The sequence below is a fragment of the Sus scrofa genome, chromosome 13 (assembly GCF_000003025.6).
Source record: "Sus scrofa isolate TJ Tabasco breed Duroc chromosome 13, Sscrofa11.1, whole genome shotgun sequence".
NCBI lineage: Eukaryota > Metazoa > Chordata > Mammalia > Artiodactyla > Suidae > Sus > Sus scrofa.
Window position 1 is genome coordinate 1,299,935 of NC_010455.5, and position 25,196 is coordinate 1,325,130.

At 42.9% G+C, this 25,196-nt stretch overlaps 1 protein-coding gene across 4 annotated transcripts in view; it reads right to left on the bottom strand.

Moving 5' to 3' along the window:
* NEK11 (NIMA related kinase 11) overlaps positions 1-25,196 on the bottom strand; it is a 290,466-nt gene that overhangs the window by 154,710 nt on the left and 110,560 nt on the right. For all 4 annotated transcript variants that reach the window (XM_021071329.1, XM_021071328.1, XM_021071326.1 and 1 more), the window contains 4 exons: positions 24,394-24,479; positions 21,785-21,904; positions 19,647-19,740; positions 13,947-14,061 (listed from right to left, as the gene is read on the bottom strand). In XM_021071329.1, coding sequence (XP_020926988.1) covers positions 13,947-14,061; positions 19,647-19,740; positions 21,785-21,904; positions 24,394-24,479 — 415 coding nt within the window. The remainder of the gene's footprint in view (positions 1-13,946; positions 14,062-19,646; positions 19,741-21,784; positions 21,905-24,393; positions 24,480-25,196) is intronic.

The following is a 25,196-nucleotide window of genomic DNA, read 5'->3' on the forward strand; positions in this document are numbered from 1 at the left end:
TAAGTCCACTTGGTCTAATGCTTCATTCAGGGCCTGTGCTTCCTTATTGATTTTCTGTCTGGATGATCGGTCCATTGCTGTAAGAGGGGTGTTAAAGTCCCCCACTATAATTGAGTTGTTGATTTGTTCTTTTAGGGTTGTTAGCAGTTGCCTTATATATTGTGGTGAATCTGTGTTGGGTGAGTAGATATTTAAAATTGTTATCTCTTCTTCTTGGATTGATCCTTTGATCATTGGGTAGTGACCTTCGTTGTCCCTTAACATATTCTTCATTTTAAAGTCTATTTTGTCTGATATGACTATTGCTACTCCAGCTTTCTTTTGATTCCCGTTTGCATGGGATATTTTTTTCCATCCTCTCCCCTTCTATTTGTGTGTGTCCCTAGAAGCAAAGTGGGTCTCTTAAAGACAGCATATACATGGGACTTGTTTTTGTATGCATTCAGCCCGTCTATGTCTTTTGGTTGGGGCGTTTAGTCGGTTAACATTTATGGCAATTATTGATATGTATGTTCTTTTTTTTCCCCCCCCTTTTCTAGGGCTGCTCCAAGGCATATGGAGGTTCCCAAGCTAGGGGTCGATTTGCAGCTATAGCTGCCGGCCTACCCTAGAGCCACAGCAATGCAGGATACGAGCCACATCTGCGACCCAGACCATAGCTCACGGCAACTCCAGATCCTTTACCCACTGAGCAAACCAGGGACCGAACCCGCAACCTCATGATTTCTAGTCGGATTCGTTAACCACTGCGCCACGATGGGAACTCCTGATGGGTGTGTTCTTATTGCCATCTTATTAGTTGCTTTGGATTTGTTTTGGTTGTTCCTTTTTCTTCCCTTCTTCTCTTGTTCTCTCCTCTTGTGGTTTGATGACTGTCTTCAGTGTTGTATTTGAGTTGATTTTTCTTATTTGTTTGTGTATCAATTGTAGATTTTTGGTTTGCAGGTTTTCTGAAGTTTTGATATAAGAGTCTATATGTATATGAGATTGTTTTACCTTGTTGGTCTCTTAATTCCAAGTGCATCTCCAGTGTCCTGCAGTTGTACCCACCTCTTCTCATGATTTCTGATTTTGGTGGCATAATTGTGCATGGATGATTTCGTATCTTTTCTGAATATATACCTTTACTGGTGAGCCTTGTCGTTTGCGGCATTTTTGTTTCCTGTTGTGGCCTTTTCTTTTCCGTCCAGAGAAGTTCCTTTAGTATTTGTTGTAAGGCTGGTTTAGTGTTGCTGAGTTCTCTTACCTTTTGCTTATCTGTGAAGCTTTTGATTTCTCCTTCAAATCGGAATGAGATCCTTGCTGGGTAACCTAATCTTGGTTGGAGGTTTTTCCTTTCATCATGTGAAGTATATCATGCCATTCCCTTCTGGACTGCAGAGTTTCTGCTGAAAAATCTGCTGATAACCTTATCGGGGTTCCCTGGATGTTACTTGTTTCTTTTCCCTAGCTGCTTTCAATATGTTCTCTTTGTCTTTAATTTTGGTCAGTTCAAATAATATGTGTCTTGGGGTGTTTCTCCTTGGGTTTATTTTATATGGTACTCGTTGTGCTTCCTGGGTTTGCATGAGTGGTTCCTTTCCCAAGTGAGGGAATTTTTTGGCTCTTATCTCTTGGAATATTTTTTCTGTCTCTTTCTCTCTCTCTTCTCCTTCTGGCACCCCTATAATACGGATGTTGGTGCGTTTCACGTTGTCCCAGAGGTCTCTGAGACTCTCTTCATTTGGTTTCAATCTTTTTTCTCTTTTCTGTTCTGCACCCGTAATTTCCACTAATCTGTGCTCCACCTCGCTTATTCGTTCTTCTGCCTCCTGTATTCTGCTGTTAGCTGCTTCTGGTGAATTTTTTATTTCAGTTCTTCTTGTTTAAGTTTTATATTCTGTATCTCTTTGGTCAGTGTTTCCTGAAAGTTATCCATCTTCGCCTCCAGTTTATTTCCAATGTCTTGCATCATCTTCAGCATCAACAGTCTAAAGTCTTTTTCCTGGAGGCTGAGAATCTCCTGATCACTTAGCTGATTTTCTGGGGGTTTCCTTTCTCCCTCATGTGCATTATAGATCTCTGTCTTTTCATTTTTATAGGTTTTTGGTGTGGTGACCTTTTTACAGATAAGAGAGTTGTAGCCTCTTTTACTTCTGGTCCCTGCCCCCCTTGTGGCCGAAGTTGGTATGGGGGCTTGCTGTAGGCTTCCTGATGAGAGGGACTGATGCCTGCCCACTGGTAGGTGGAGCTGATTCTAATCCCTCTGGTGGGTGAGGCTTTGTCTCTGGATGGGACTAGAGGCAGATGTGTGCCTGAGGAGTCTTTAGGCAGCCTGTTTACTGAAGGGCAGGGCTGTAATTCCACTTGGATTGTTGTTTGGCCTGGGGCTTCTCAGCACTGACTGATGGATGTGGCCAGATTTTCCCCAAATGGCCACCTCCAGAGTAAGGCACACTGCTGAATACTCCCGAGAGCTTTGCTTCCAATGTCCTTCCCCCACCACAAGCCACATTCACCCCTGTTTTCCCAGGATGTCCTCCAAGAACTGCAGTCGGGTTTGACCCAGATTCCTATGGAGACTTTGCTTTGCCCTGGGACCCAGTGCACATGAAAGTCTGTGTGTGCCTTTTAAGAATGGGGTCTCCATTTCCCCCAGTCCCGTGGAGCTCCTGCACACAAGCCCCACTGGCCTTCAATGCCAGATGCTCTGGGGCTCTTTGTCCCAGTGTCAGATCCCCACACGAGAGAGTTTGATGTGGGGCTCAGAACTCTCACTCCTGTAGGTGAGTCTCTGTGAACCAGTTACTTTCCAGTCTGTGGGGCTTCCCACTTGGGAGGTATGGCATTGCTCACATCACCTAATCACCCCTCCTTCCTCTTGATGTGGCCTCCTCTTTGTCTTCTGGAGTAGGATATCTTTTTGAAGGTTTCCAGTCCATTTGGTTGAAGATTGCTCAGCATTTAGTTGTAAATTTTGCTGTTTTTAGGAGAGAAGTTGAGCTCCAGCCCTTCTATTCAGCCATCTTAATCCCATCTTACAGTCGAAAATTAATTAACCTTTACATTTAAATAATCAGAGTTCCCGTTGTGGCGCATTGGCAGTGGTTAACCATTTTGACTAGGAGCCATGAGGTTGTAGCTTCGATCCCTGCCTTCCCTCAGTGGGTTAAGGATCTGGCATTGCCATGAGCTGGGGTGTAGGTTGAAGATGCAGCTTGGATCTAGCGTTGCTGTTGCTCTGGTGCAGGCTGGCATCTATAGCTCCAAATGGACCCCTAGCCAGTGAACCTCCATATGCTGTGAGTGCAGCCCTAAAAGGATAAAAAAAAAAATTACATAATCGCTTGGGCTAATGTTTATCAAATTGGACAGCACAGTTGTAGACAGATTCTTCTTCCCTCCTCACACCATCAGGGGACTCTGAAACACAGACTCGAGCTGCATCATAGACCTGCTGAATCAGAAGCTCAGGAGTGGGGATCCACCCTGGTGTGCTGATGAGGGTTTAACAAGAGGGAGGTACTGATTAGTAGCATTTGCCAATTTCCCTGGTTCATCCTCACCATAGCTGATTTTAAGCTATCTCTGGACACCTTTTTGGTAGGAGATCAGGCTCTGAGAGCTAGCCAGCCAGACAGAAGTCTGCATTTCAGTAACCTTTCCAGGTCATTCTCTCTCTTTTTTGGGGGGAGTGGGTCTTTTTGGGGCCCCATTACAGACCATGGAGGTTCCCAGGCTAGGGGTTGAATCAGAGCTTCAGCTGCCATCCTACACCACATCCACAGCAACTCAGGATCCAAGCCACATCTGTGACCACACCACAGCTCATGGCAACACCAGATTCTTAACCCACTGCATGAGGTCAGGGATCGAACACTGCATCCTCATGGATACCAATCAGGTTCGTTAACCACTGAGCCATGACAGGAATGCCCCAGCTGGTTCTGATGTACAGAATAGTGTGAGAACCACTGATGCAGACCTTCTAAACCAGAGTCTAAGAAGACAGAGACTAAGGTGTTTGGGTTCTAAATTTCCCATAAGGGATTTCAATGAGCAGTCCATTTGGAAAGCCTAGATTCAGAACACACATGACACACACACATTAACACACACCTGTGTGTGAGGTGGTCTGATGCAGGGTATTGAGACCTGCTTCCTCCTGGGGATGGACAAGCCTGAGCCTTGGCCCCTAAGATGGCAGGTCATGTCCAGCCTGCCCTCCTCTGGCAGCCATTCCAAACCTTCTACCCTCTAGTAGAAAGAATGACATCACAGGCGCAGACCCAAGATGTGAGCTACCCTGGCCCTCTAACCACAACTCCTGCGCTACTCTAACACTTAAAAAGAGCATTGAGAGTTATATTCATACTAGGATAATCTAGAATTTTTATTTTAAGAAAACCTCTGACAAATTTGAGAAAATTTCTGAAAACACCTTAGAGTTGTTTACAACATACAATAGTCAAAGAGCACCAATTTGAACAAGGTGCTATGTCACTTCTAGAACACACATGCCCTCCTTTCAGGTAAGTACAGCCTGCCTATCTCACCAGCTTTGTGGTAAGAATCAAATGATTCAACTATGCACATAAAATTATATCTGGAACATTCTAAGTCCATGTGCAGCCTTAAGGGAGGCAAAAATCATACACTCATTTGAAATGAGCACAGACTTTTCCCTGTCTTAACAATCTATGCTACCGAAAAGTGGCCTGCTAAAATTCCTTTATAGTCTAACTAAAGAAGAAAATAATAAAACGAATTCACAGCAACTTGTCTAAAACCAGGAGGCCACTCATACATCCAGCCTCCAAGGTAGGGTACATAATAAATCCCTGTGATTCAGAAAACCCCCTCATTTCATTACAAACTCAGAACAGAGAATGCCATTAAAATTACTGCATGAATTACTTGAATATTTCCATTGCAAAAGTCATAGCTATGCTTACCAAGCTCTTTATTTGAATCTACTGAGTTTGGCCTACATCCCAAATGAGACTACAGTGGAAAAACTAATGCAAATTTTTGCCCTTATTATGCTCCTTAGCACAAAATATTTTTACATTTATAGTGTATTTAGAGAAAATAGTTGGAAAATTTAGCTGCTGGTTTATGGACTGAGGGTGGCTGGCAAAGGAGCATCTTTTAAAGCAAGAAGTTTGTTCCAGGTTCCACTTCTGGGTGTAACCATGGCATCCCTGACCCATGAACAGGAGAACACACACATCTGTAGATTTGGCTTTGACTCTGGGGCTGTCTATAGTCTTGACAAAAAAGACACTTTTTCTTGGTGCTAAATTAACTGGCCCAGATGGACATAATTAAGACCATAATTAGATAAGGGAAACTCATAAGCCTAATTTTACATTTCCCATAAATGCAAAAACTAAAGCAAACAAAAGTACTGAATTCCAAATCATTCTTAGTTCATATAGTGAAGGTGCTTACAAACTATAGTCAGAAGGTCTGGGTGATTAAAAACCAAAACCAATTGCAAAGGTTTTATGTGGAACTTGGAAGAATATTGCAACTTGCTTTGACCTGTATTTTTTTCAGCAAGAGACTGTCAAGCACTCTGTTTTGTGTACTATGCTGATTTTCTTGCATACCATCTAATTTATTCCTCACTTAATCTCCCAAATTGAGTATTACTATTATTCCCATTATACAGATGAGAAAACTGAGGCTTGGGGGAAAAAATATATATATATATATATTATTTTTGCCCAAGTTCACAGAGTTGATAAATGGCAGAAGTAGGGAAAAGATCAGGTCTGGCTCCAAACTCCTTTCAAGTATATTCGCAGCTGCCAGTCTATCAGAGTTTTGTGAAATGTCTGTAGTTATTCCAGATGTTTTAGTTGTTCTTATTTGGAACATACTGGAAGTAAAGTTACTCAAAGGTAGAGAAGAGACTATTCACCCAAATGCTATTGTTTCATCTCAGTCATACGGATGACTTAGATGAACTGCTGTGTCGCCCATGGAGGCCACCTCTCAGCTCTCCTCCCGTGAACTTGCTGCTTAGCTGCAGGCATGCAGGAAGCTGCCAGCCTCAGAATGCAGCATCTCTGGCCCTTCTGAGCACTGGAGCTGGTGGGGATGGTGGGGAGCAACACTTCTGCCCAATACAGGATTCCTCTATGGGAACTCTCTGATCAGGAAGCTCCCCATCGGGCTGATGGACACTGACTCAGAACTTCAAGGATATCTGAGGCTCTTCCTACCCATACTCCTTCCTTCCTGCTCACTCCCCTTTTTTTACTGGCCACACTTGCAGCATATGGAAGTTCCTAGGCCAGGGGCCAGGGGTCAAGCCCACCCCACAGCAGTGATTCAAGCCATAGCAGTGGCAACACCAGATCCTTAACCTGCTGCACCGCCAGCGAGCTCCCTCCTGCTCTCCTTTTACAGGCATCAGATATGCATCTCAGCTTGGAGACTCTCTCTGCTACTCCTGATTCCACTCCTGTCCCCTTCCACCAGCATGACCCTCAATACATCTCTTGTACTTCTATCTCAGTCTCAGTGTCTGCTCCCCAGAGGACCCAGCTGACACAACCATGAAAAGTATTTTCACAGTGGGGCCCTAGCAAGCCTGCTATTAAAAAATAAAGCCTAATCCACAAACAAATACATGCTCTCACTATCACATTTAAAGTGCTGCCATGGGTCCTACGGGGAGACTAAGGTGATGCAAACAAAAGAGACATGTGTGCCTGCACAGATAATATTTAACAAAACCCCTCCAATCCTGGTAATGAGAATACACCAAGCAAAAATGGCAAGGCGTCTGGGAGGCTTATCTTATGGTGATGTGACCACTTTTATTAAAATAAGTACTGACCTGTCTTTATTGCAGAAGAAGAAACCATATTTTCACCCTGTTGGTGGTTTACATAAGAGATTATTTAAATATAGGAGTATCTATAAAGAAAGAGGCAAAGGCTAGGCTACTCAAAAAGCATGCACGGAGGATTTCTATTCCCAGGTCTCCAAATTCCTCCTTTATTTTATATCTTTCTGGTATCCATCTGGTAAAATTAGATTAAAATCTCCCTCAAGAAGAAAGAGACAAAAATGATAGTTGAACACTAATGCACATAAATTAGCCTCTTCTAGCTCCTTGTTATTCTAATGTTTACCCAACTGAATTAATCTGTGCAATAAATGTATGCTGTGTATGGCAAAAAGCATTAGTGTTCTTATAGAATCTTCCCTCCTAGATTTAGTCATTCATTCAACAAACATTTATCAAGCATCCACTCAGAGCCAGCCAGTGTATCGGCAGGGGAGGATAAAAAGATGGACGAGAAGGCATGGTCCACACACTCACTGAGCTTAGAACCTGGCCCAGAGCTTTTCAAACTTGCGCATGCAGACAAATCACTGGGATTTTGCATCCAGTAAGTCTAGGGTGGGGTCTGAGATTCTGCATTTGTAACAAGTCACTTTCTGGCCTTCCCGAGGACACCACTAAAATTTCTCATCCAGGCACCATAAACACACAAAGATTCGTCTTGTTCAAAATGTGTAATCTCACCAATAAAAGGAGGCCAAACATATAACTAGAGATCATATATTCATAAGCAACCGTTTATGCAAATTGTCAAATTATTATATCTTAAAATGGAGTTGTAGGAGGCAGTCAGTAGAGAGTAGGGGAGTTTATTCAATTCTAAGCTATTTGAAGCCAGGAACACAGGCCATGTGGAGTTAAGATGGGGAGAGGAGTTGCATTTGTTCATTTTTCCTAGATTCAAAAAAGAAAATTAATCTGAAATATAAAAAGGATGAAGTCACTTTGACCTATTCTACAACCTCAAATGTCCAGGGGCAAAAATGCAATGAAAGTCTGTAGGCATCTGAAACTCATGTATTTTTCCAGCTAATCTTTAAGAGTAAGAAGAAACTCCCATGAATAATTTGAAGGAGCCATGGTCAGAAAAAGACAAGTCAGGGGTTAGCAGGAAAGGACGGTCAAGGTTGGCTGTGAAACTACACATTCAGGGTTTGTATGACATGCATTCTGACACGTGGATGCCAATGCAAAGAACCAGCAAGATGAAACTGATAAAGACTCCATCTTGCAACCTCAGGGACAAGTCCAGCTGGGGAGATGTAAATGCTGGCAACATCACATATACTTTCTGCAGACACACATGGGAAAATGCACTTTTTTCAGAATAAGTCAGATTTGTAGTACTGTTCTCACATGGATAGAATGCTCTGAAACATGACAATCATTTTGGATATTTTGGCAGGTTTCCTATTTTCTATTTTGATTTTTTTTTTTTTTTTGAGAAGAAAGAGAAGTTGGGGGAAATGGCTGTTAGTCATGAGTGACAATAGGAATTAGATGCTGCTGCTGTAGTTCCTTGCCAGAAAGGTTTTGTTGTTGTTGCTGCTGATTTTCACTTGGAAAAAAAAAAGTTCGACAAGTGAATCTAGAGCTGGCTGCTACTGATGCAGCCCTGACTGTCAAGAAATAGAACAGGAAGCCCCTTTACAGAAACCAGAGAGGACAAATTTAAATGCCTCTTACAAATACTAAATTGAACTCTGGCCTGAACACTAAAGCAGACTATTTCAATCACTTCAACCAAATACTAGCATGCAAATCAAAGACATTCATGTGACTGGAAGCAGGAACTGTCCATTACCATTGCGTTTGCTCTCTGTGGAATCTTAGCTCTCTTTGGGCATCAGCATGAGGCTCTCCAGGTACTAGGCACAGGGGCCATGAGCAACAACTGCACGCTTGGAAAACAATTTCAACTGAAGGAAAACCACAACATGGGATGTCCAAAATACTGTCTGAAGCACACAATAAATGAGGTTTTAATCGATTATATTTTGTGTTTCATCCTACTGTAAAGCCGTGATGGATGCTCAATTTTCTGCTTAAATGATTCATTCCAAACCTGAACCATGATAGGCCAGATGAGGTCACTTAAGGATGCTCCCTGATCCCCGTGCAGAGCTCTGCTTTAATAACTACTGCCTAATTTTTGTTTGTGAATAACTGATGTTCTAGGGCCTGCTTTTCCTCTTGTTGTGCCTGCTTAGGACACAACAGGGGGCAGCTGTTATTCTGCATCCACTTTCATTTTCCAAATTGGATGTCATCTTTTTATTTTTTTTTATTTTTTGGCTTTTTTTTTTTGCTATTTCTTGGGCCGCTCCTGCAGCATATGGATGTTCCCAGGCTAGGGGTTGAATCGGAGCTGTAGCCACCGGCCTACACCAGAGCTACAGCAACGAGGGATCTGAGCCACGTCTGCAACCTACACCACAGCTCACGGCAACGCCGGATCGTTAACCCACTGAGCTAGGGCAGGGACCGAACCCACAACCTCAGGGTTCCTAGTCGGATTCGTTAACCACTGAGCCACGACGGGAACTCCGGATGTCATCTTTTAAATTTCAACCAGAGGTACCTACCCAGCTTATCATGAAGAAGGGGCACGCTGAATTACTAAAAATGCCTCTGGGTGGCGAATCAGCACATCTCCATTCAATATTAGATTCATTCTAATTGTCCTCTAGAGGTCAGAAAATTTAGGGAGACTTTTCCCGGGAGTAAATGGGAGAGTCGGGTAGAGATGCAAATGTAACTCAGCAGAATATGTGACAAATATGAAACAGAATCACCATCAATTTATAGTCATCAATCAAGCCACTAAGACAGCTGGAGCTCTGGAAGTGATGGGACATCTGGACACATGGACGTGGCCTCCAGCACATGGTCATTTTGCTGAGGGGCTAACAGTCTCTGTTTTGGGAGGGCTTGGACACTGGGCTGTTATGTTTTGTTCAATGATGTGCAGGCTGCTTTTGTGGGTCCTAGGTCCTTTTAACCCTGCTGGTAGGGGTCCCCAACACAAAAGACTGAGGGAGGAGCCAAGGGATGCCAGCTCCTTGTCTTCTCACCTCCTGAGAGAAGATCTCAATCTCTATTAGCTCTCCTCATGGAAGAGAGTGTTGCTGGATTGACATTAGAAGAAAACCCCATGATCACTTTCTGGACTAAGGACTTCATGTCCCAAACAATATCTAGAGACCCTCCCGGTTGCCTTCTACTTCCACGACTTCATGCCAGTCTCTCTCAGCCATTCATTAGCTAAAACACAGGCTAACAGGTATTATTCATGTTCTCTTTTTCCTTTCTGTTTTTTTCTGGATATTTTATCAATGTTATTGAAGTATAATTTATAGACAATAAAATGCATTCATTGAAAATATAGAGTTCAGTAAGTTTTGACAAACATACACAGCTGGGTAACTAACCATCACCACAATCAGTTCCATCACCACAAAAACCTCCTTGTGCAGTTTTGGAGCTAATTTCCAACACCAGGACCCCCCCACTCTCCCCCTGCCCCAGGCAACCATTGGCCTCTAGTGATGGAAACATCACCAGAGTTAAGCGCTGCTAGTTCCAGAACTTCATAGAAATGGAATCATTCAACAGGAATTCTTTTGTTTGTGGCTTCTTTCACTCATCATAGTGTTTTGATATTCACCCACACTGTTGTATATTGATGGTTTGCTCCTTTTCATTGCTGAGTATTACGTTGTATGGATAAACTACAAGTTTATCTGCTTGCCTGTTGATTGATACTTGACTTGTTTCTAATTTTTGGCACTATAAATACAACTGCTAAGAACATTTGTGTTCCTATCTTCTTGCAGACATGCTTTCATTTCTCTTGGTAACTATCTTAACAGTTTTTTTTTTAATTAAAAGAATAAAATTATATCACTGTCTGACAGAGTTCAAATCACCTTATTTCCACTTGGACATTTAAAGGGAGATAGCACCATAAGTCATAGGTCAGCCTGTAACTAAAAAGAGCAAGTGGGCTCCATATAGGCAAGGAAAGGGTGACCCCTGGAAGTCTGAGCTTTCTCTGAGCACAGGGAAGAGGCTTAGAATTCACTCAAGGAGTAGCTTAAAAGGAAGAGGTGACAGCTGAGCAGGCTATGGGTAGGCAGGCGGGGCCTCTCTCAGAGCAGCCTCTGCATCACAAGAGCCATGCTCTAAGTAGGTCTCAGGCTGTTCCAGCTTTGCAAGAAAGGTTCTTCTGAAATTCAGCTGTGAGTTGCTGGAAATAAAGCTAGAGTGTAATAAAGTTCCTGGCAAAAAGTAATGTGCAAGAAATCATCAGCATTACACACAAGGAGTTAAGTAGGGTAATTTCTTCAACGTTCCAGTTGTGCTTTCCCATTTGATTATGAAGGTTATCCACGACTTTGGCTAGATTAAAACAGCTGTAGTAAACTAAATGCATATCAGATGTACCTGCCTTCCTTCTCTGTAAATACCTCCTTGGTCCCAGAGGGAATTTCCCAATTCAACATCAAAGACTGCTTAAATGTTTGGTGAAAGGGCTAAAAAAAAGTGATTATGGGAGTTCCCGTCATGGCACAGTGGTTAACGAATCCGACCAGTAAACCATGAGGTTGTGGGTTCGATCCCTGGCCTTGCTCAGTGGGTTAAGGATCTGGCATTGCTGTGAGCTGTGGTGTAGGTTGCAGACGCGGCTCGGATCCTGCATTGCTGTGGCCCTGGTGTAGGCCGGTGGCTACGGCTCCGATTTCGACCCCTAGCCTGGGAACCTCCATATGCTGCAGGAGCAGCCCTAGAAAAGGCAAAAAGACAAAAAAAAAAAAAGTGATTGCATAATTTTATTTTACTTATATAAGTTAGATAAAAACTAAATAAAAACTTCCTCTGGGTAAGAAAAGTTTGGAGTCAAATCTTCCAAAAGGCAAATAATTAATCACTTCAGAGTTCATCAACAAATTAAAGTCTCACATCTCCAAGTTTCAGGATTAAGCTATGTGATCCCTGATCATCTTGCCGTTGCCCACCATCTAAGCAATCATCCATCCAAAGGCTACATTTTCATAGTCTACGTCTCCCTTAAAATTAACACTTAAGAAAGAACAGAAATTAGAAAATCAGAACTTACAGAGAGGAAAAAATAAGGGAAATGTTTAAAGTATTTTTCAAGGCATCTGGCCCAACTAACACTACTATGTATTTTTTGGATCTTGCAGCTTATTATGGGGATTTAAGTAGTGTTTCCTTATGGAGTGAATAAGGGGGTCAAAGGAGTGAATTTGCCCACTTCAAGTCTGGCTGGTAACTCAATACATGGTCTACCATATAGAAACCCCCTGACAAAAGACAAAGGGAGAGGTGAGAAAGATGCCAGCCTGAGTGTCCAAGCAGCTATGTGGTCAGAGCTAGCTTGGGGGCAATGTGCACTAGAAAGCAAAAAAACTTTGGAGTCCTTGGGTAACTTACTGTCTTCTCTATGAAATTACTGGCTTTTTCTCTATGAAATGAGTAATATGTACATTTTCCATTTGAAATCTGGAGTCTGGGCTCAGGTTTTTCTTCCTGGACCACCCACTCACATCCTGTCCTGGGGCTTACTCTTTCTGTACGGTGAGGGCCCTTCGTGTCAGGGGCTACTCAGTGGCCTCACTCTCAGTTTCATAGTCTTAGAAAGAAAGCCCCAGGGGATATTTCTACACTTCCAAATGTTACCTTTGGAAAATAGCAAATACTATTTTAAAGAAATATCTGAAAAGAATCTAGATGCAAAGCCATCTGATACATACATTTGTCTGTCTACAGCAACCATTACCAGGTGGCTTCCAAAATACCATTTTAAAAGCTGGCAAATGCCAACTTCAGGAGCTTTGGTTCTAGTCTCCTCATAGCTGAAGGAGGCAGCACAAGATCCAACAGCCCCATTAGGAAAACAGCAAATGCAGATTTGGGCTGAGATGACCAGCCAGTCCAAGGTGCACTGCCTTCATTCTTTGGAGAGAGAACTCAGCTACTGCCAGAGGTTGCTGCTCACCACTGTGCAGCCACAAGGATGCTCCTGGAGACCTCCAACCCCAAGGAGCATAGTTAGCCAAGGGCCCTGGTGGCTCTTCTGAAATCCACTCTTGCATACTCCCAGAGGCTACCACACCCACCCCCAGCGCCCACCACAGCAGAGATGCTAAGGCCTCTGACTGCAACTTGCCGGAAGCACTTCCTGATGTCCTAGGCACCTCTGTCTGCCTCACAGACCGGTTCACATCCAGGGAATCTTCCTCTTCACTTGGGACGAGACTTGAATCACGGTCTGACGGTTCTCAGCCTCTTCCAGCTCCTTTCCTAATTCCTTTTCTGCAGACATTTTCCTTGCACTTTTAGTCCCATCCTGCCATCTGTTTCTCAGAGATCCAGACAAGATATCATTCATTCACTCAAGGAATGTTTATTGAGAGCCTACGACATTGCTGGCACTTGTCTGCAGCCCTGGGGAGGGAGGTACAGGACCAAGAGGCCCCTGCTCACAGCCCTCCCCTCAGGGTCATGAACCGCTTCCTTTTCTTTGGCTTTTACTATGTGCTAGGGACAGGGCTGAGAGCACATCACAGGCCTCATCTCATTCACTTTATCCTTGTTTCATGATTAAGGAAACTGAGACCCAGAGAGACTGTCGCCAGAGACTCCCTAACAGAGTCAGCTTTTTTTTTACTCTAAAAACTCATGGTTTTAACCATTAGGCTAAAATGGTTTGGCTGATAGCTCTGAGCACTTTTCTTCTGGTTCACGAGGATCAGGGCAACTGTTTACAGAGGGAAACAGCACTTTAGAGCATCCAAAGTCTTATGTAGTTCCAGAGCCAGGTTAGTGGAGAAGCTGTTAGCTCAAGCAAAAGAGGAGGCCCCTTGCCTGGTGTGAGTTTCTAGGTCACCTTCACCATGGCAGAGATGGAAGAGAACTTACAAACCCATGGCTTCTCAGCTCTTCAGTTCTGACTGCAGCCTGGCTCTGGCAAACTGAGAGAAGGGGGCCACAGACACTCAGGCCTACTGCACGGTCAGCCACATCAACCCCCACATCCCCCCCAAGTAGCCTTCTGAATACTGATGCAAACTCATACCATGATCTCCAAGGTCAGCTGCCGTGTCCTCCATACTTGACCCAAGTGCGCCGAGGTCTGGGAAAAGAATGGGCTGAGACTCAGGCAGGTTCTCTGAAGCTCGGTCATCAAATTCCTTATGGAAGGTAATGAATAATTTATGAGAAGCTGATCAGAGGAAACAGCACTACCACAAATGAAACAATATTCTTTTTTTTAATGTGGATACTTATTCAGCCATAAAAAAAGTGAAGTACTTGTACATAGGGATAAATCCTGAAGACATGCTAAATGAAAGAAGCTAGTCACAAAAAGATCACATACAGATGCCATTCATATTAAATGCATAAGACTGAAGGAGTTGGGGAGACTAGGGATGATTGCTAAAAGGTACAGGATTTCTTTTCGAAGTGATGAAGATGTTCTCAAATTGTGGTGATAGTTGCATAACTGTAAATCTACTAAAAGCCATTGAAAGAACATTTAAAACGGGTCAGGTATATGCTAATGTGAATTTCAGAACCATAAAATAAATAACCAAGGCTCCTCCCACATGCTCTGTGATGGTGTGTCCTCTGGGACTTCGGAAAGATGGAGGAAGCTTTTTTCTTTAAAAACATGCATTAGGGATAATGCAGTGGTGTCTGGTACATAGTAGGCGCTCAATAAATAAACACTATTGTGCGCCTGTATGGCAATAATACATGTTACAGACCTAACCAGGGGCTGGTGGGGAGGTTCTCAAGGAACCAGACTGGGAGGACCAGTAGTACCCCCAGTCTCAGCCTGTGACCCCCAAGTCTCTCAGGCAGTGAGACAGTGAGGCAGCTCACGAACCCTGAGGTCAGTGAAGAGTCCCACGGTCCCACACCCCAGGGCCAAGAGGGAAGCAACGATCAGGACCAGCGGGCATGCCAAGGCCACCCTCTCCCGCAGAGAGCCACGTCGCATAACTATGAGGACCGAGAGCCCAGTCACACAAGCTGCAGCAAGCATTACCACAAATGAAATAATATTCTTGTTTAGAAGACAACTGGAAACCAAAAGCTACCTAGTCCTCTCCCTTAAACATGATAACCTCCTCAAATCTCAAGAAAGCAGCTTGGAATAAGAGAAGCAGCCTTGAATTAACTCAGTAGGTGACCTCAGGTAAAGCATGGTAATGTCCCTTGGCCTCAGTGTCAGGGTCATGGTGAGTGTGAGGTGGGCAGGATGCCTGGGGCCCTCGAAGAAGGAGGTTCTGACCTTTAGGCTCAAATCAGCAGCAGCTAGAAACGAGACCTCCTCCCAACCATGCACCCAGGGCTTCACACTCAACTCACCCTAGTCCAGCCCTGCTCAGTTTCAACATCTCCAGAGCAGAGGGGTGGCTAGAATGACGTCCAACTTCTCTTTCAGCTTTTAAAGCTCTGTGATTCTACAAATTTCAATTTCCTAAAATAAAGAGATCTAAGAGGTGACATGAAAGAATTCACACTTCAAAAAAATAAAAGTTAAACTTCTCAAATATATCAATAGGCATTTCAACTAGTGTGGGGTGTGTGTGTGTGTGTGTGTGTGCATGTGGTGTGTGTGTGTGTGCATCAATGCTGAATTGACCCGTTTTCCTGGATAAATGGCTTTCCTAGAAAATGACTCCAAGAGCATCTTCTCATCAAAGACAGAAAGCTGAAACTAATCTTAAATGAGTAAGTAAAACAAAGCCCTGCTACACTGTGGTGCGGCATTTGTGAAAATACAGTCATAAAGTATTTTTAAGAAGTCTACTTTCGGTACTGTATAATTGTCGCAGGAGGTGAAATTGGATCCAAATATCAAAGGATCCCTAATAGCACGGGGAAAATAAAAAACAGACTGTGAAATGTGCCTTTGAGTGTACTTCGGAAATGATTTGAAAAACAAGTGTTTGGACTCTCAACGGACTTTGATATCTGAGCTTCTCTTTGAAGAGACCAGATAGAATTGTTATAATTGCCTATCTTAGAGCATACTTAGTTAGATCTTTGATCCCCATGCCTATGTCACTTTTGGAAGCCTGATCTGCTACACACTTTTCACAGAAACCATCACACCTGCATACACCCCAGGGTAAAAGAAAGACTGGGCTTAGTGTGAGCATTGTGGTATCTAGTTGTCTGAAATCCTTTAAAGATACAGTGCCAACATGATTCCACAGTCAACTACGTTTCAAGATTTCAAAGCCCAGATTCAACCAGGCAGAAAATGCCTGCCAGTCAGGATCTGAAAAGCAAAGCAAGTCACTCTCCTCAATGCCTCAAGGCTTTTTATAATGTTTAAGATGTGACACATCTAGCCCATCTCTCCCCTAACTCTGATTCTATCTCCTACAATTGTTCCTGAAACAGAAGAATGTTTGCTTCTGCAGCCAGACAGAAGGAAGAGAACTAGAGAACAGTGCCCAGCGAGATGAGGAAGAAATTCCTGACCACAAATGCGTGTCCAGGCAGAGATGGAGGTTCGTGCCTCTTCCTTCATTCTATCCCTAATCATGTTTTTCTTTAGCGTCTTCCATCTGATTAATCCAACTTCTCACTTCTTTTATTTCATCCTTTCAGCTCACTGATACCTTTCTGTAAGATGTCTATGCCCCTCAGTCTGCAAAACTCCCCTCCTTGGTTCTGTGGATATGTTACACCTGCCCCACTCCTATGCCTGTGAATGTAATCAGACCTGCCTCCTCCCTGCCTGGCCTCTCCTCTCCACCTTTCACCTAGGGAAACAAGAAAGCCTTCCCTCAGGTCCCCTCCCCTTTTCCTCCATTCCCATTAAATGCTTTTTTTCCTCAAGAAATCTTTAAAAATTCTGCTCCTCATGGCTTTTCCAGATTCTCCTTCATCTAAAGCTGCTTTAAGAGCCCCATTTCCTGTTCCATACTCAGCAGAGTGTGGTCCTGGCCCAGCAGCATCAGGATCAGCAGGAAGCTTGTTCTAACAAGCATTTCTAAATGTAGCATCCCAGGGCCCACACCTCACCAGTCAAATCAGGATCTGCATTTCAACAAGACCAGCAGTTGACCCAGGTGCATTCTGAAGTTCAAAAGGCCTCGTTAGAAGCCGTGAGAATTTGGGGGAGGGCCAGTCAACTGTGGACTTGAGAGGTAAAAGAAGGTTCTCCTGAGGATGAGGTGACATTTGAAAGAAAGAAAGTGGGATGCTGCAGATGGCCAGAGGGAAATGGCTGATGTAACTGCAAAGCTGGACAAGAAGAGCCAGGTGATGAGCAACCGTGTGCAGAGGCAGAACCAACCAGAGGAGGGTATTTTCCTCAAGAGCCACAGGCTGCCTAGAACATCTCCTGCCTCCATCAATATGCAACTTAGGAGACATGCTTCTGGAAAGCTAAGGACAAAAGATGTTGTTGATACTGAATCTTAGATGATTAAAGAATGAACCAAAGTCTTTGGCCAAGACAGTCTCAGGCTGCCTCTGTTCCTTGCTGATGGAAAGGAGATGGAACTGGGAAAAACAAGGCCGACACTGTGGAGGTTATGAGTTGGGACTTCATAGAATCTCTGTGAAATCCTTACTTCCCTTATTTCAACTGGGCCAAGATCTGGACTGTCTGGTTCCCATACTCTGTAGGATAATATAGAGCTAATAAAATCTTAAGTTACTTCTCAATCCTCTGAGGCCCTGATTTATGGGGGTGGGAGCAGGACCTCATAGAGTGTTGTTGCTTAACACCAATTAATCATGTCAGAAATTAAAAAGAACACAAAAAAAGATTATTTCATAAAGGTTAATGAAGAAAAGCAAAAAAGCTGAGTTATCAGGAACTGAAGTGTAAGTTCATACTTCAAACTATATTTTTATTTGACATTATGGTAATGTCAAGAACAAAGTTCTTTAGGTTTTATAAAACAAACTATTACCATGTCTGTACTTCTCAATTTCCAACCTCTGGGGGTAAAATCACTTAGAAACAGGGGACTCTGAGCATTCCAGAAAAAAAGTCCTGGTTTCTATTAGCTGATTAAACAAGTATTTTACATATATTGACCAATGCAGAGTTCTTCTCATCATGCCAGGCTCCTGGGGAGGATCTGAGGGATCTGCAGCCTCAGTCCTGAGGAAAAGCTGACCTGCCTCCACAAGTCATCATTTCAGGGCCTCAAAAGTGTCTGGGGGGAGTTCCTATTGTGGCTCTGGGAGTTCCCATCATGGTTCAGCGGTAACAAACACGGCTAGCATCCATGAGGATGCAGATTTGATCTCTAGTCTTGCTCAGTGAGTTAAGGATCTGGTGTTGCCTGGAGCTGTGGGGTAGGTTGCAGATGCAGCTCGGACCCCACGTGGCTATGACTGTGGCTCTGATTCGACCCCTAGCCTGAGAACTTCCATTTGCTGCAGGTACACCCTTTTTTAAGATAAAATATTCAAAAAGGGTCTGGAGGGCTGAAGGAGGGTGCTCAGTGTTTGCTGGGGCTTGGGGGCAGCAAGACTCTTTTCTCCAAATAGGAGTCCTACACTGCTGCCAATCCCAGGCCCCTCAGCTGGCTCTGTCTCCACTCCTCACTCCTAAATAGGAAATATCCCACCTCCATGTCTCTGAGGCCAGCTTCCTTGAGAGTGGGAGCCTGTGGAGAACGGAGTTGGGATGAAGCATCGCCAGCACCCCCACATTGTCTGCGAAAGGGTCCAAAGAAGAGAGATGCTTAAGGTCAGAGAAGGCTGAGCCCCATCTGCACCAGCTTTGGGTTTCAGAACTCAAAGCACTCACAGCTACTAAGTAATGGAGACGAGTGAGATCACCAGTCAGAGGAAGGCAGAAAACAGTGGTCCTAGTTCTGCCTTGCTTGAGTGTGAGCTCTGCTGGGATCCCATACACCCTAGGTTTGGAGCCCTCTGATGACTGCACCACAGTGGAATGAATGTCTGAAGCCCTCAGTGATCACCCCACAGCCCCAGGGGACTTGGTTCTTCCTGCTGAAGGACAGACTCTCCCTCGGATGCAGGGATGGCAAATGAACGAATAACCAGAATTTGAGACAATGAAGTTTTCCATAAAAATGACTCCCTCTCAAGTTGCTTTTACCAAAAAACTAGGAGGTCATGTTGATGTCTCTTATCCAAATATGACCCTGAAGAAAGATTACCTTAAGTATTAAAGCCCACATGAAGGCCCATTGAGATGTCATCTACCATTAAGGAAAATGCTATTTGCTACTCAGGGGCTTGGGATGCACAGGCCATGAATTTGCAGTGCATTTCATGTAAGCCTATGACCTTATTGTTATTGGATACCTATGGTAATCCTTCAAAGTTTGAAAGGGGTTATTAACTAACACAGTGCACAACATAAAGAGGGAGACAACATAAAAAGGGAAAGAATGAAAAATAAGACAGAAAAAAAAACCCAGTGGACTAAAGAGGTAAAGAAACAATAGCACAGTTGCAATTCAAAACCATATAGACACACATTTGTTCTGCAAAGTCCTAACTTTAAACCCTCAGTCATTCATTCAGTGCTGATTACATCACCCATAGACAGTTAGGTGCAGCTGCTCTGAATTATTGTCGTCACTAACTGCTGGGCTACATCCTAGAACAATTTGCAGTACATTCTCTCTAGAATTGGGAAAAGTTGGTCTGGATACTTTCTTTTCTATCTCGTCCTTTTTTCTACCCAACTGGCCACATGAATCTTAAGAACCTGAAACAAGAAAAGGTCTCATAAAACTGAAAACAGAAGCACACTCACATGGAGCACATTCACAGTTAGCTGCTGGAAGTTCCGCGATCTCAATTCTTGCATTCGTTTGTTGTTTTCTTCATATTTTTCTTCCACAAGCTTTCTGCATAAAGGGAACATAGAAAAAAGAGCTACAGTTGCTAAAACCACAGCTTTGTTACACCGGTAAGTGTGATCCCTGTTTCAACAGGCAGACTGGGGTGTTGGGCAGCCATGGCGAGCACAGTGCAGTCACACTCAGTTCTCTTCTAAAGCTCCCAGGATGCCTGACTCCTTGGTCACCCTTGGAATACCAAAGCACAGAAGAGGGCAGTACTACCCTCTCTTCTGTGGCAGGGCAGCACAGAATTCTCAGACTGTGCTGACAGGGGTATATGTCTCAGATGCCAAGTACAGCGCCTAACAGGTGCTAATTAACTAGATGAAACTCAAAGAACTTATTGCCCCAGAGGGGGCAAAGAGAGCTGCATTTCAAAGAACTGATGCAAAAGAACATGAGAGTCACAATGAAGGGGAATTTTTCTCAGACATTTTCTTTGTTTCCTCTACAACAGGAGAGTTAAAAGTGATAGATTTAATAGATTTGCTATTAAACTGGAGGAAAGATTTGATTTCTTGTGATTACTTGTGTGCTAATTTGTACTTAAATTTTTTTTGAAAAATCACTGAATATCCCTGTAGTCAAATTTTGTCTTCACAATGGGTATATTATAACCCTCATGATAATGGAGTCATTTTCTGGCTAAAACATGTGACCTTTCTTGAATCCTAAAAACCATAATCAAAACAACTCCACTGCAATTCATTCACGAAATCAAGAACAAACTTTATTTAGAAACTATTGTCTTTAATAACAAAAACATTAAATTTCATGAAGAAAATGTATGACTTGTATTAAAAATGTTTTGATCTGAAAAACAATTTGTAATGTGCATGTAGGTTATTAAATTGCCTTTTTAATCTGTTCCTATCAGAGATTTTTAGCTTCAACCAATGACATGAACCATGGTACCCTGGAAATATCACCACCCCTGAGGTGTCAGAAATACATTTGGGACTGAGAATTGATGCACAGTTCAAACGACTTCCAGGAACATATTTTCTCAAGAAAATTCACACTCAGTGATGTATTGGTTTGTGTAGATCTTCCAACTGAGCATTCAGTAATATCACAGCAGTGTCTTGAAAGTGGCTGTGATGGGAATATTGATGCCACAGAATCAGGAAACAAATTAGTAGCCACTCCCCAACCCCGCCTCCCTACGCCCAAGCCCAGAGGGGGCTGTTAAACATTCACCAGCACATTACAGCACATGAAGCACTTTGATGGAAATCTTTTCCCACGTTTATTCAAGAAAATCTGTGTTAAGGGAAAACCATCTCCCAGGTTCTCACGTGGTTCATCATGATGTTCACTCTAAGTGCAAGGACACCTCAAAGCATTTCTCAGGTGCATTAACAAGGTCACAAAATGAACAGATTCGAATTTCAGGTCTTTTTTTGTGTCTCTAGTTCTTGGTTGGGGCTTCTAAGCCACCAAAAAGTTGGCAAAGGAAGAAGCAAGAAGAAAAATTAGGAAATTGGGTCATTTGCCAATGGGAAAATTAGTCTTTGAGAAAGGGTTCTCTTTCATGGGTAAACTCTGAACACTAGTGATTTCTCAGACCAGCAACACAGATTCTTGACAGAACAGAGCTGTTTCTGGCCTCTTTCCTAAAAGCAACAATTTCCTGCAGGTACACTCTTCTCACTACAGAGCAACTAGGGCTCCAGGTAGGGGATTCAGCAAACATCTGGGGAGTGTGGACAGAACAGAGAGACCACTTTAACCTCCCTTGCCTGGCTGTGTGCAGAAGCAACAAGGAGACTCAACAACAAGGAGATTTCATCTTCAAGCTGACTCTATATTTTCACTCCTAATAACCTCCCTGATAGTCAATCTTTTTCACACAAGACTGAAGCCCTGATATTAATAGTGTCTGGCATCTAATAACCACGTAGGGCTCAATATCCATCTTTCGAGAGAATGAGTGAATGAATAAACTGATAAATATATAATGAGAATGTGCATTTTGATTTCTTGTTGTGGTTTTTGCTTTTCTTCAGCAAATTCTAGAGCCCAGGGCACCTCAGGGAGGACTGCTTACTTCAGCTTCCTGGCCTCCTCATCAGCTGCCTGGACCTTCCTCAGCCGCATCCTTTCTCTTGGTGTCATCTTCTGCACTTCAGAGAGTGCCCGCAGGGTCTGCAGGTGCATCTTTTTTTGCCTGTAGATAATAAAGATTCCCCACATGCAACCCATCCCAAACATACTCAGAAAAGTTAAACAAGGATTTTGCAGAAGTATCTACACTACTGAGAAGGGAAAAGTATCTCAAGACACGCCAGACAAAAACTAATAAACTCTGGGTTAGGTAATGAGCCAAGCAGGACTGCAGTTAATAGGCAATACTTTTCAAATTAGATTTTTGTTTAAAAGCAAATGATGTACTTTCCAAATTTCTGCTAATTTCATTGCCTCTGACTGGTTTTCATATTGTAAGACAAATTAGTATCTTGGCCATTAAGGAATAAATAGACTGGCAGACTAATTCAGCCAAACAGCTAGGACACAGTTTGGAATTAGACAGGCAGGGTTTGGATCCCATCTCTCCCACTCATTAGCTCTGTTGCTGTGGGCAAGTTACCAAACCTCTCTGAACCTTAGTTTTCTCATCCATAAGGAATGGGCTATCTTGAGTATTATATGGCATAACATATGCACAGCTTCCGGCACCTAAACAGTATACCCAAATGATAGTATTATAATAGTACTGAATATATCATATTCTAGGCTTCACATAGTAGGGATTTTTATGGCAGCATGGGTAGGGAGTAGCTGCAAGGTTAACAACATTCTCTGGATTCAAATCCTAGCTCCCAGGCCACATACCCTTGGGCAAATTACTTAACATCTCCATGATCATGAAAATAATAATAACGGTACCTACTTCATAGGGTTTTTGTGAGTTTAAATGAGTTAATTCATGCAAAGTGATTATAACAATGCAAAGCTTATGGTCATTATCTCCAAAAATGTTAGTTAATATTATTCCAAGCCTCTTTCTTCAGTTACAAAAATTAATTACGTATTAAAAGGTCTGCAACCCCGTTCTCAATAGCATTTCCTTCTGTGCCTGGCATGGTTAGGACCCAATAGAAGAATGCCTTTTGCACTCCACTGCCTTCTTAAAAACCGCTAGGAAGAAACTGTAATGACCATTGTAGGGAGTTCTCTCCCTCTGGAGTACAGTGCAGACCAGAGCCTCCAGGGGCCATGCAGTTTTCAGGAACATACATGTCTTTACTTTCTAAGACCGAATAGAGCCCCTTAAAACATAGTTACAGATCTTGAAAATAAGAGTGACAATTTGAAATCGGTATTTCATAATGTGAAAGACCACCCAAAGAACTGGATTCTAGCACACTGTAATTGTAAGCACAGTCAGGCAAGCTGTTTTACAACTGCAGTGCAAAATGATAGCTAAAATGAGTCTAGTATTTGAGAAATAAGATATCAAGTACACTCACATACCTTGTTAATAAAATAAAATGACAAGTTCTACGCATTCTTGAAAAAAATAGTAGTAACTCAAGAAAACCAGGTTGGAGCAGACCTAAAGATTTATCTCCTGAGGTGCAGGGTGTTCTTATTCTTCTTTTTGCTTTTTAGGGCCACACTAGTGGCATATGGAGTTTCCCAGGCTAAGGGACGAATCAGAGCTGCAGCTGCCAGCCTACACCACAGCTCATGGCAATGCCAGATCCTTAACCCACTGAGTGAGGCCAGGGATTGAACTCACATCCTCATGGATACTAGCTGGGTTCATTACCACTGAGCCACAGTGGGAACTCCAAGGGTGTTTTAACTGGAGATCAGACTTTAAAAAAGACAGAATATCTTTGACGGACCAGTTCCTTCAGTTTGAATGTGAAGAAGGAAAACATAGTACAGTTCAGAAACCACTGGACTAGGGGTAGAAAAGCATATTGTGTAATTTGACCTTAAAGATCAAGCTGATCAGGGCTACTGTTCCCACCCTACTACCCTGCACAGCTCTGGGAGCGGCTGTCATTCTCATTGGGTCCTTACAAATTAAAGAGTTCTTACAGTAAAATGACAGATTTGGTCCTATCAGTGGTGCCCTGGAGTTGTGCATCACATAACCTAGTCTTCTGAGCTCTTGCAAGTTATGGCATAGAAATTCTGAATTTATGTAGAAGAGAGAAATGAAATCAGGAGAAAAATTATGGTTCTTTGCGAAATACATATCCTCTAGTTCTTGAGAAAGCAAATTCTGGCTTATTTTTAGCTGTCCCAGGATTCTACAATATTGACTTTTCAGTAGATACTCTGCCAGTCCTGTTAAACAAACAACATGTGAGAGCCACTGATGCTTAATCGGATTGTTCATTAGCATAAGTATCACTAAATGTTTGAGAGATTAATTTCTCTATATACCTACAAGGCAACTGGAGAGATCCCCTGCAGATCAGTAAGCTAGCAGAGCTTTAAACTTTTATGATTTCCATTTACTACCACCTGGGGCAAAGGGCTTTGGAAAACCAGGTTACTGAAGCTCCTTAGTTTCTTGGCAAGACTTAAGTGAATTCTAGGATACTTCATGCAGTCAGCTTAGCACTAATAGATTTTTTAAGACAAATACATTTAACATTTACACTCAATGGGCTTTTTAAAAACAAAGCAATTACTTACACAGCATTAATTATATATGCTGCCTCCTTCTGACAATTCAAATTCTTGCCTTCCAGGGTTATTTCAGAATATCGGCACATCAGGTGCTGAAAAAAAGAACAATCAAACACATCTAAAAGATGCCTCTTCAGGGATGAAGAGGCATAAAACTACTGGCATAAAACTACTTTCTGTTGTGTAGTACTATTGACAGTGCCTGGGATTTGAAAACAAACCCACTGGTAACAATTTTTCCTTCTGTAAATGGTTTAAAACATTACACAGCAGCTGATGCAACAGGATCCTGTGGGGTCGGCTCCAACTTCATCTTCTCTGCCTGCTCTTTTATTCTCTGTCACCCAGTCACAGGCATGTGTTCCTTGAGCTCCAAAACAGAGATTTCTCTCTCCCTGCTTTGGGCCTGGAGTGGATGATGCCTCCACTCCCAGGGCCAGGACGAGGGTAAGGCACCTGAGACACTCACCTTGGTGCAAAAATTTAAGGGACACAAAACTCCTCAGTAACCAAGATAAATAATATTTTAATGTAATATTATAAAAAATCAATATTAATGAAAAAAGCCATGGAGACTACAATACCCAAGGCTTAGATAGCTACAAGATCCAGTCCTGAACTTGCACCATTCTACTTTCCTTGCTTTGTTACTGAGCTGAACTCAGGTCCTCTTGCCATGCAGAAAAGCCAACTTATAGACACTGGGGTTGTGGTGAAGGAAAGTACAGCATTTACTGTAGAACACCAAGAAAGGAGAATAGGCAGCTAATGCTCAAAAGGCTCCAACCCCTTGATGGCTTTCACGGAAA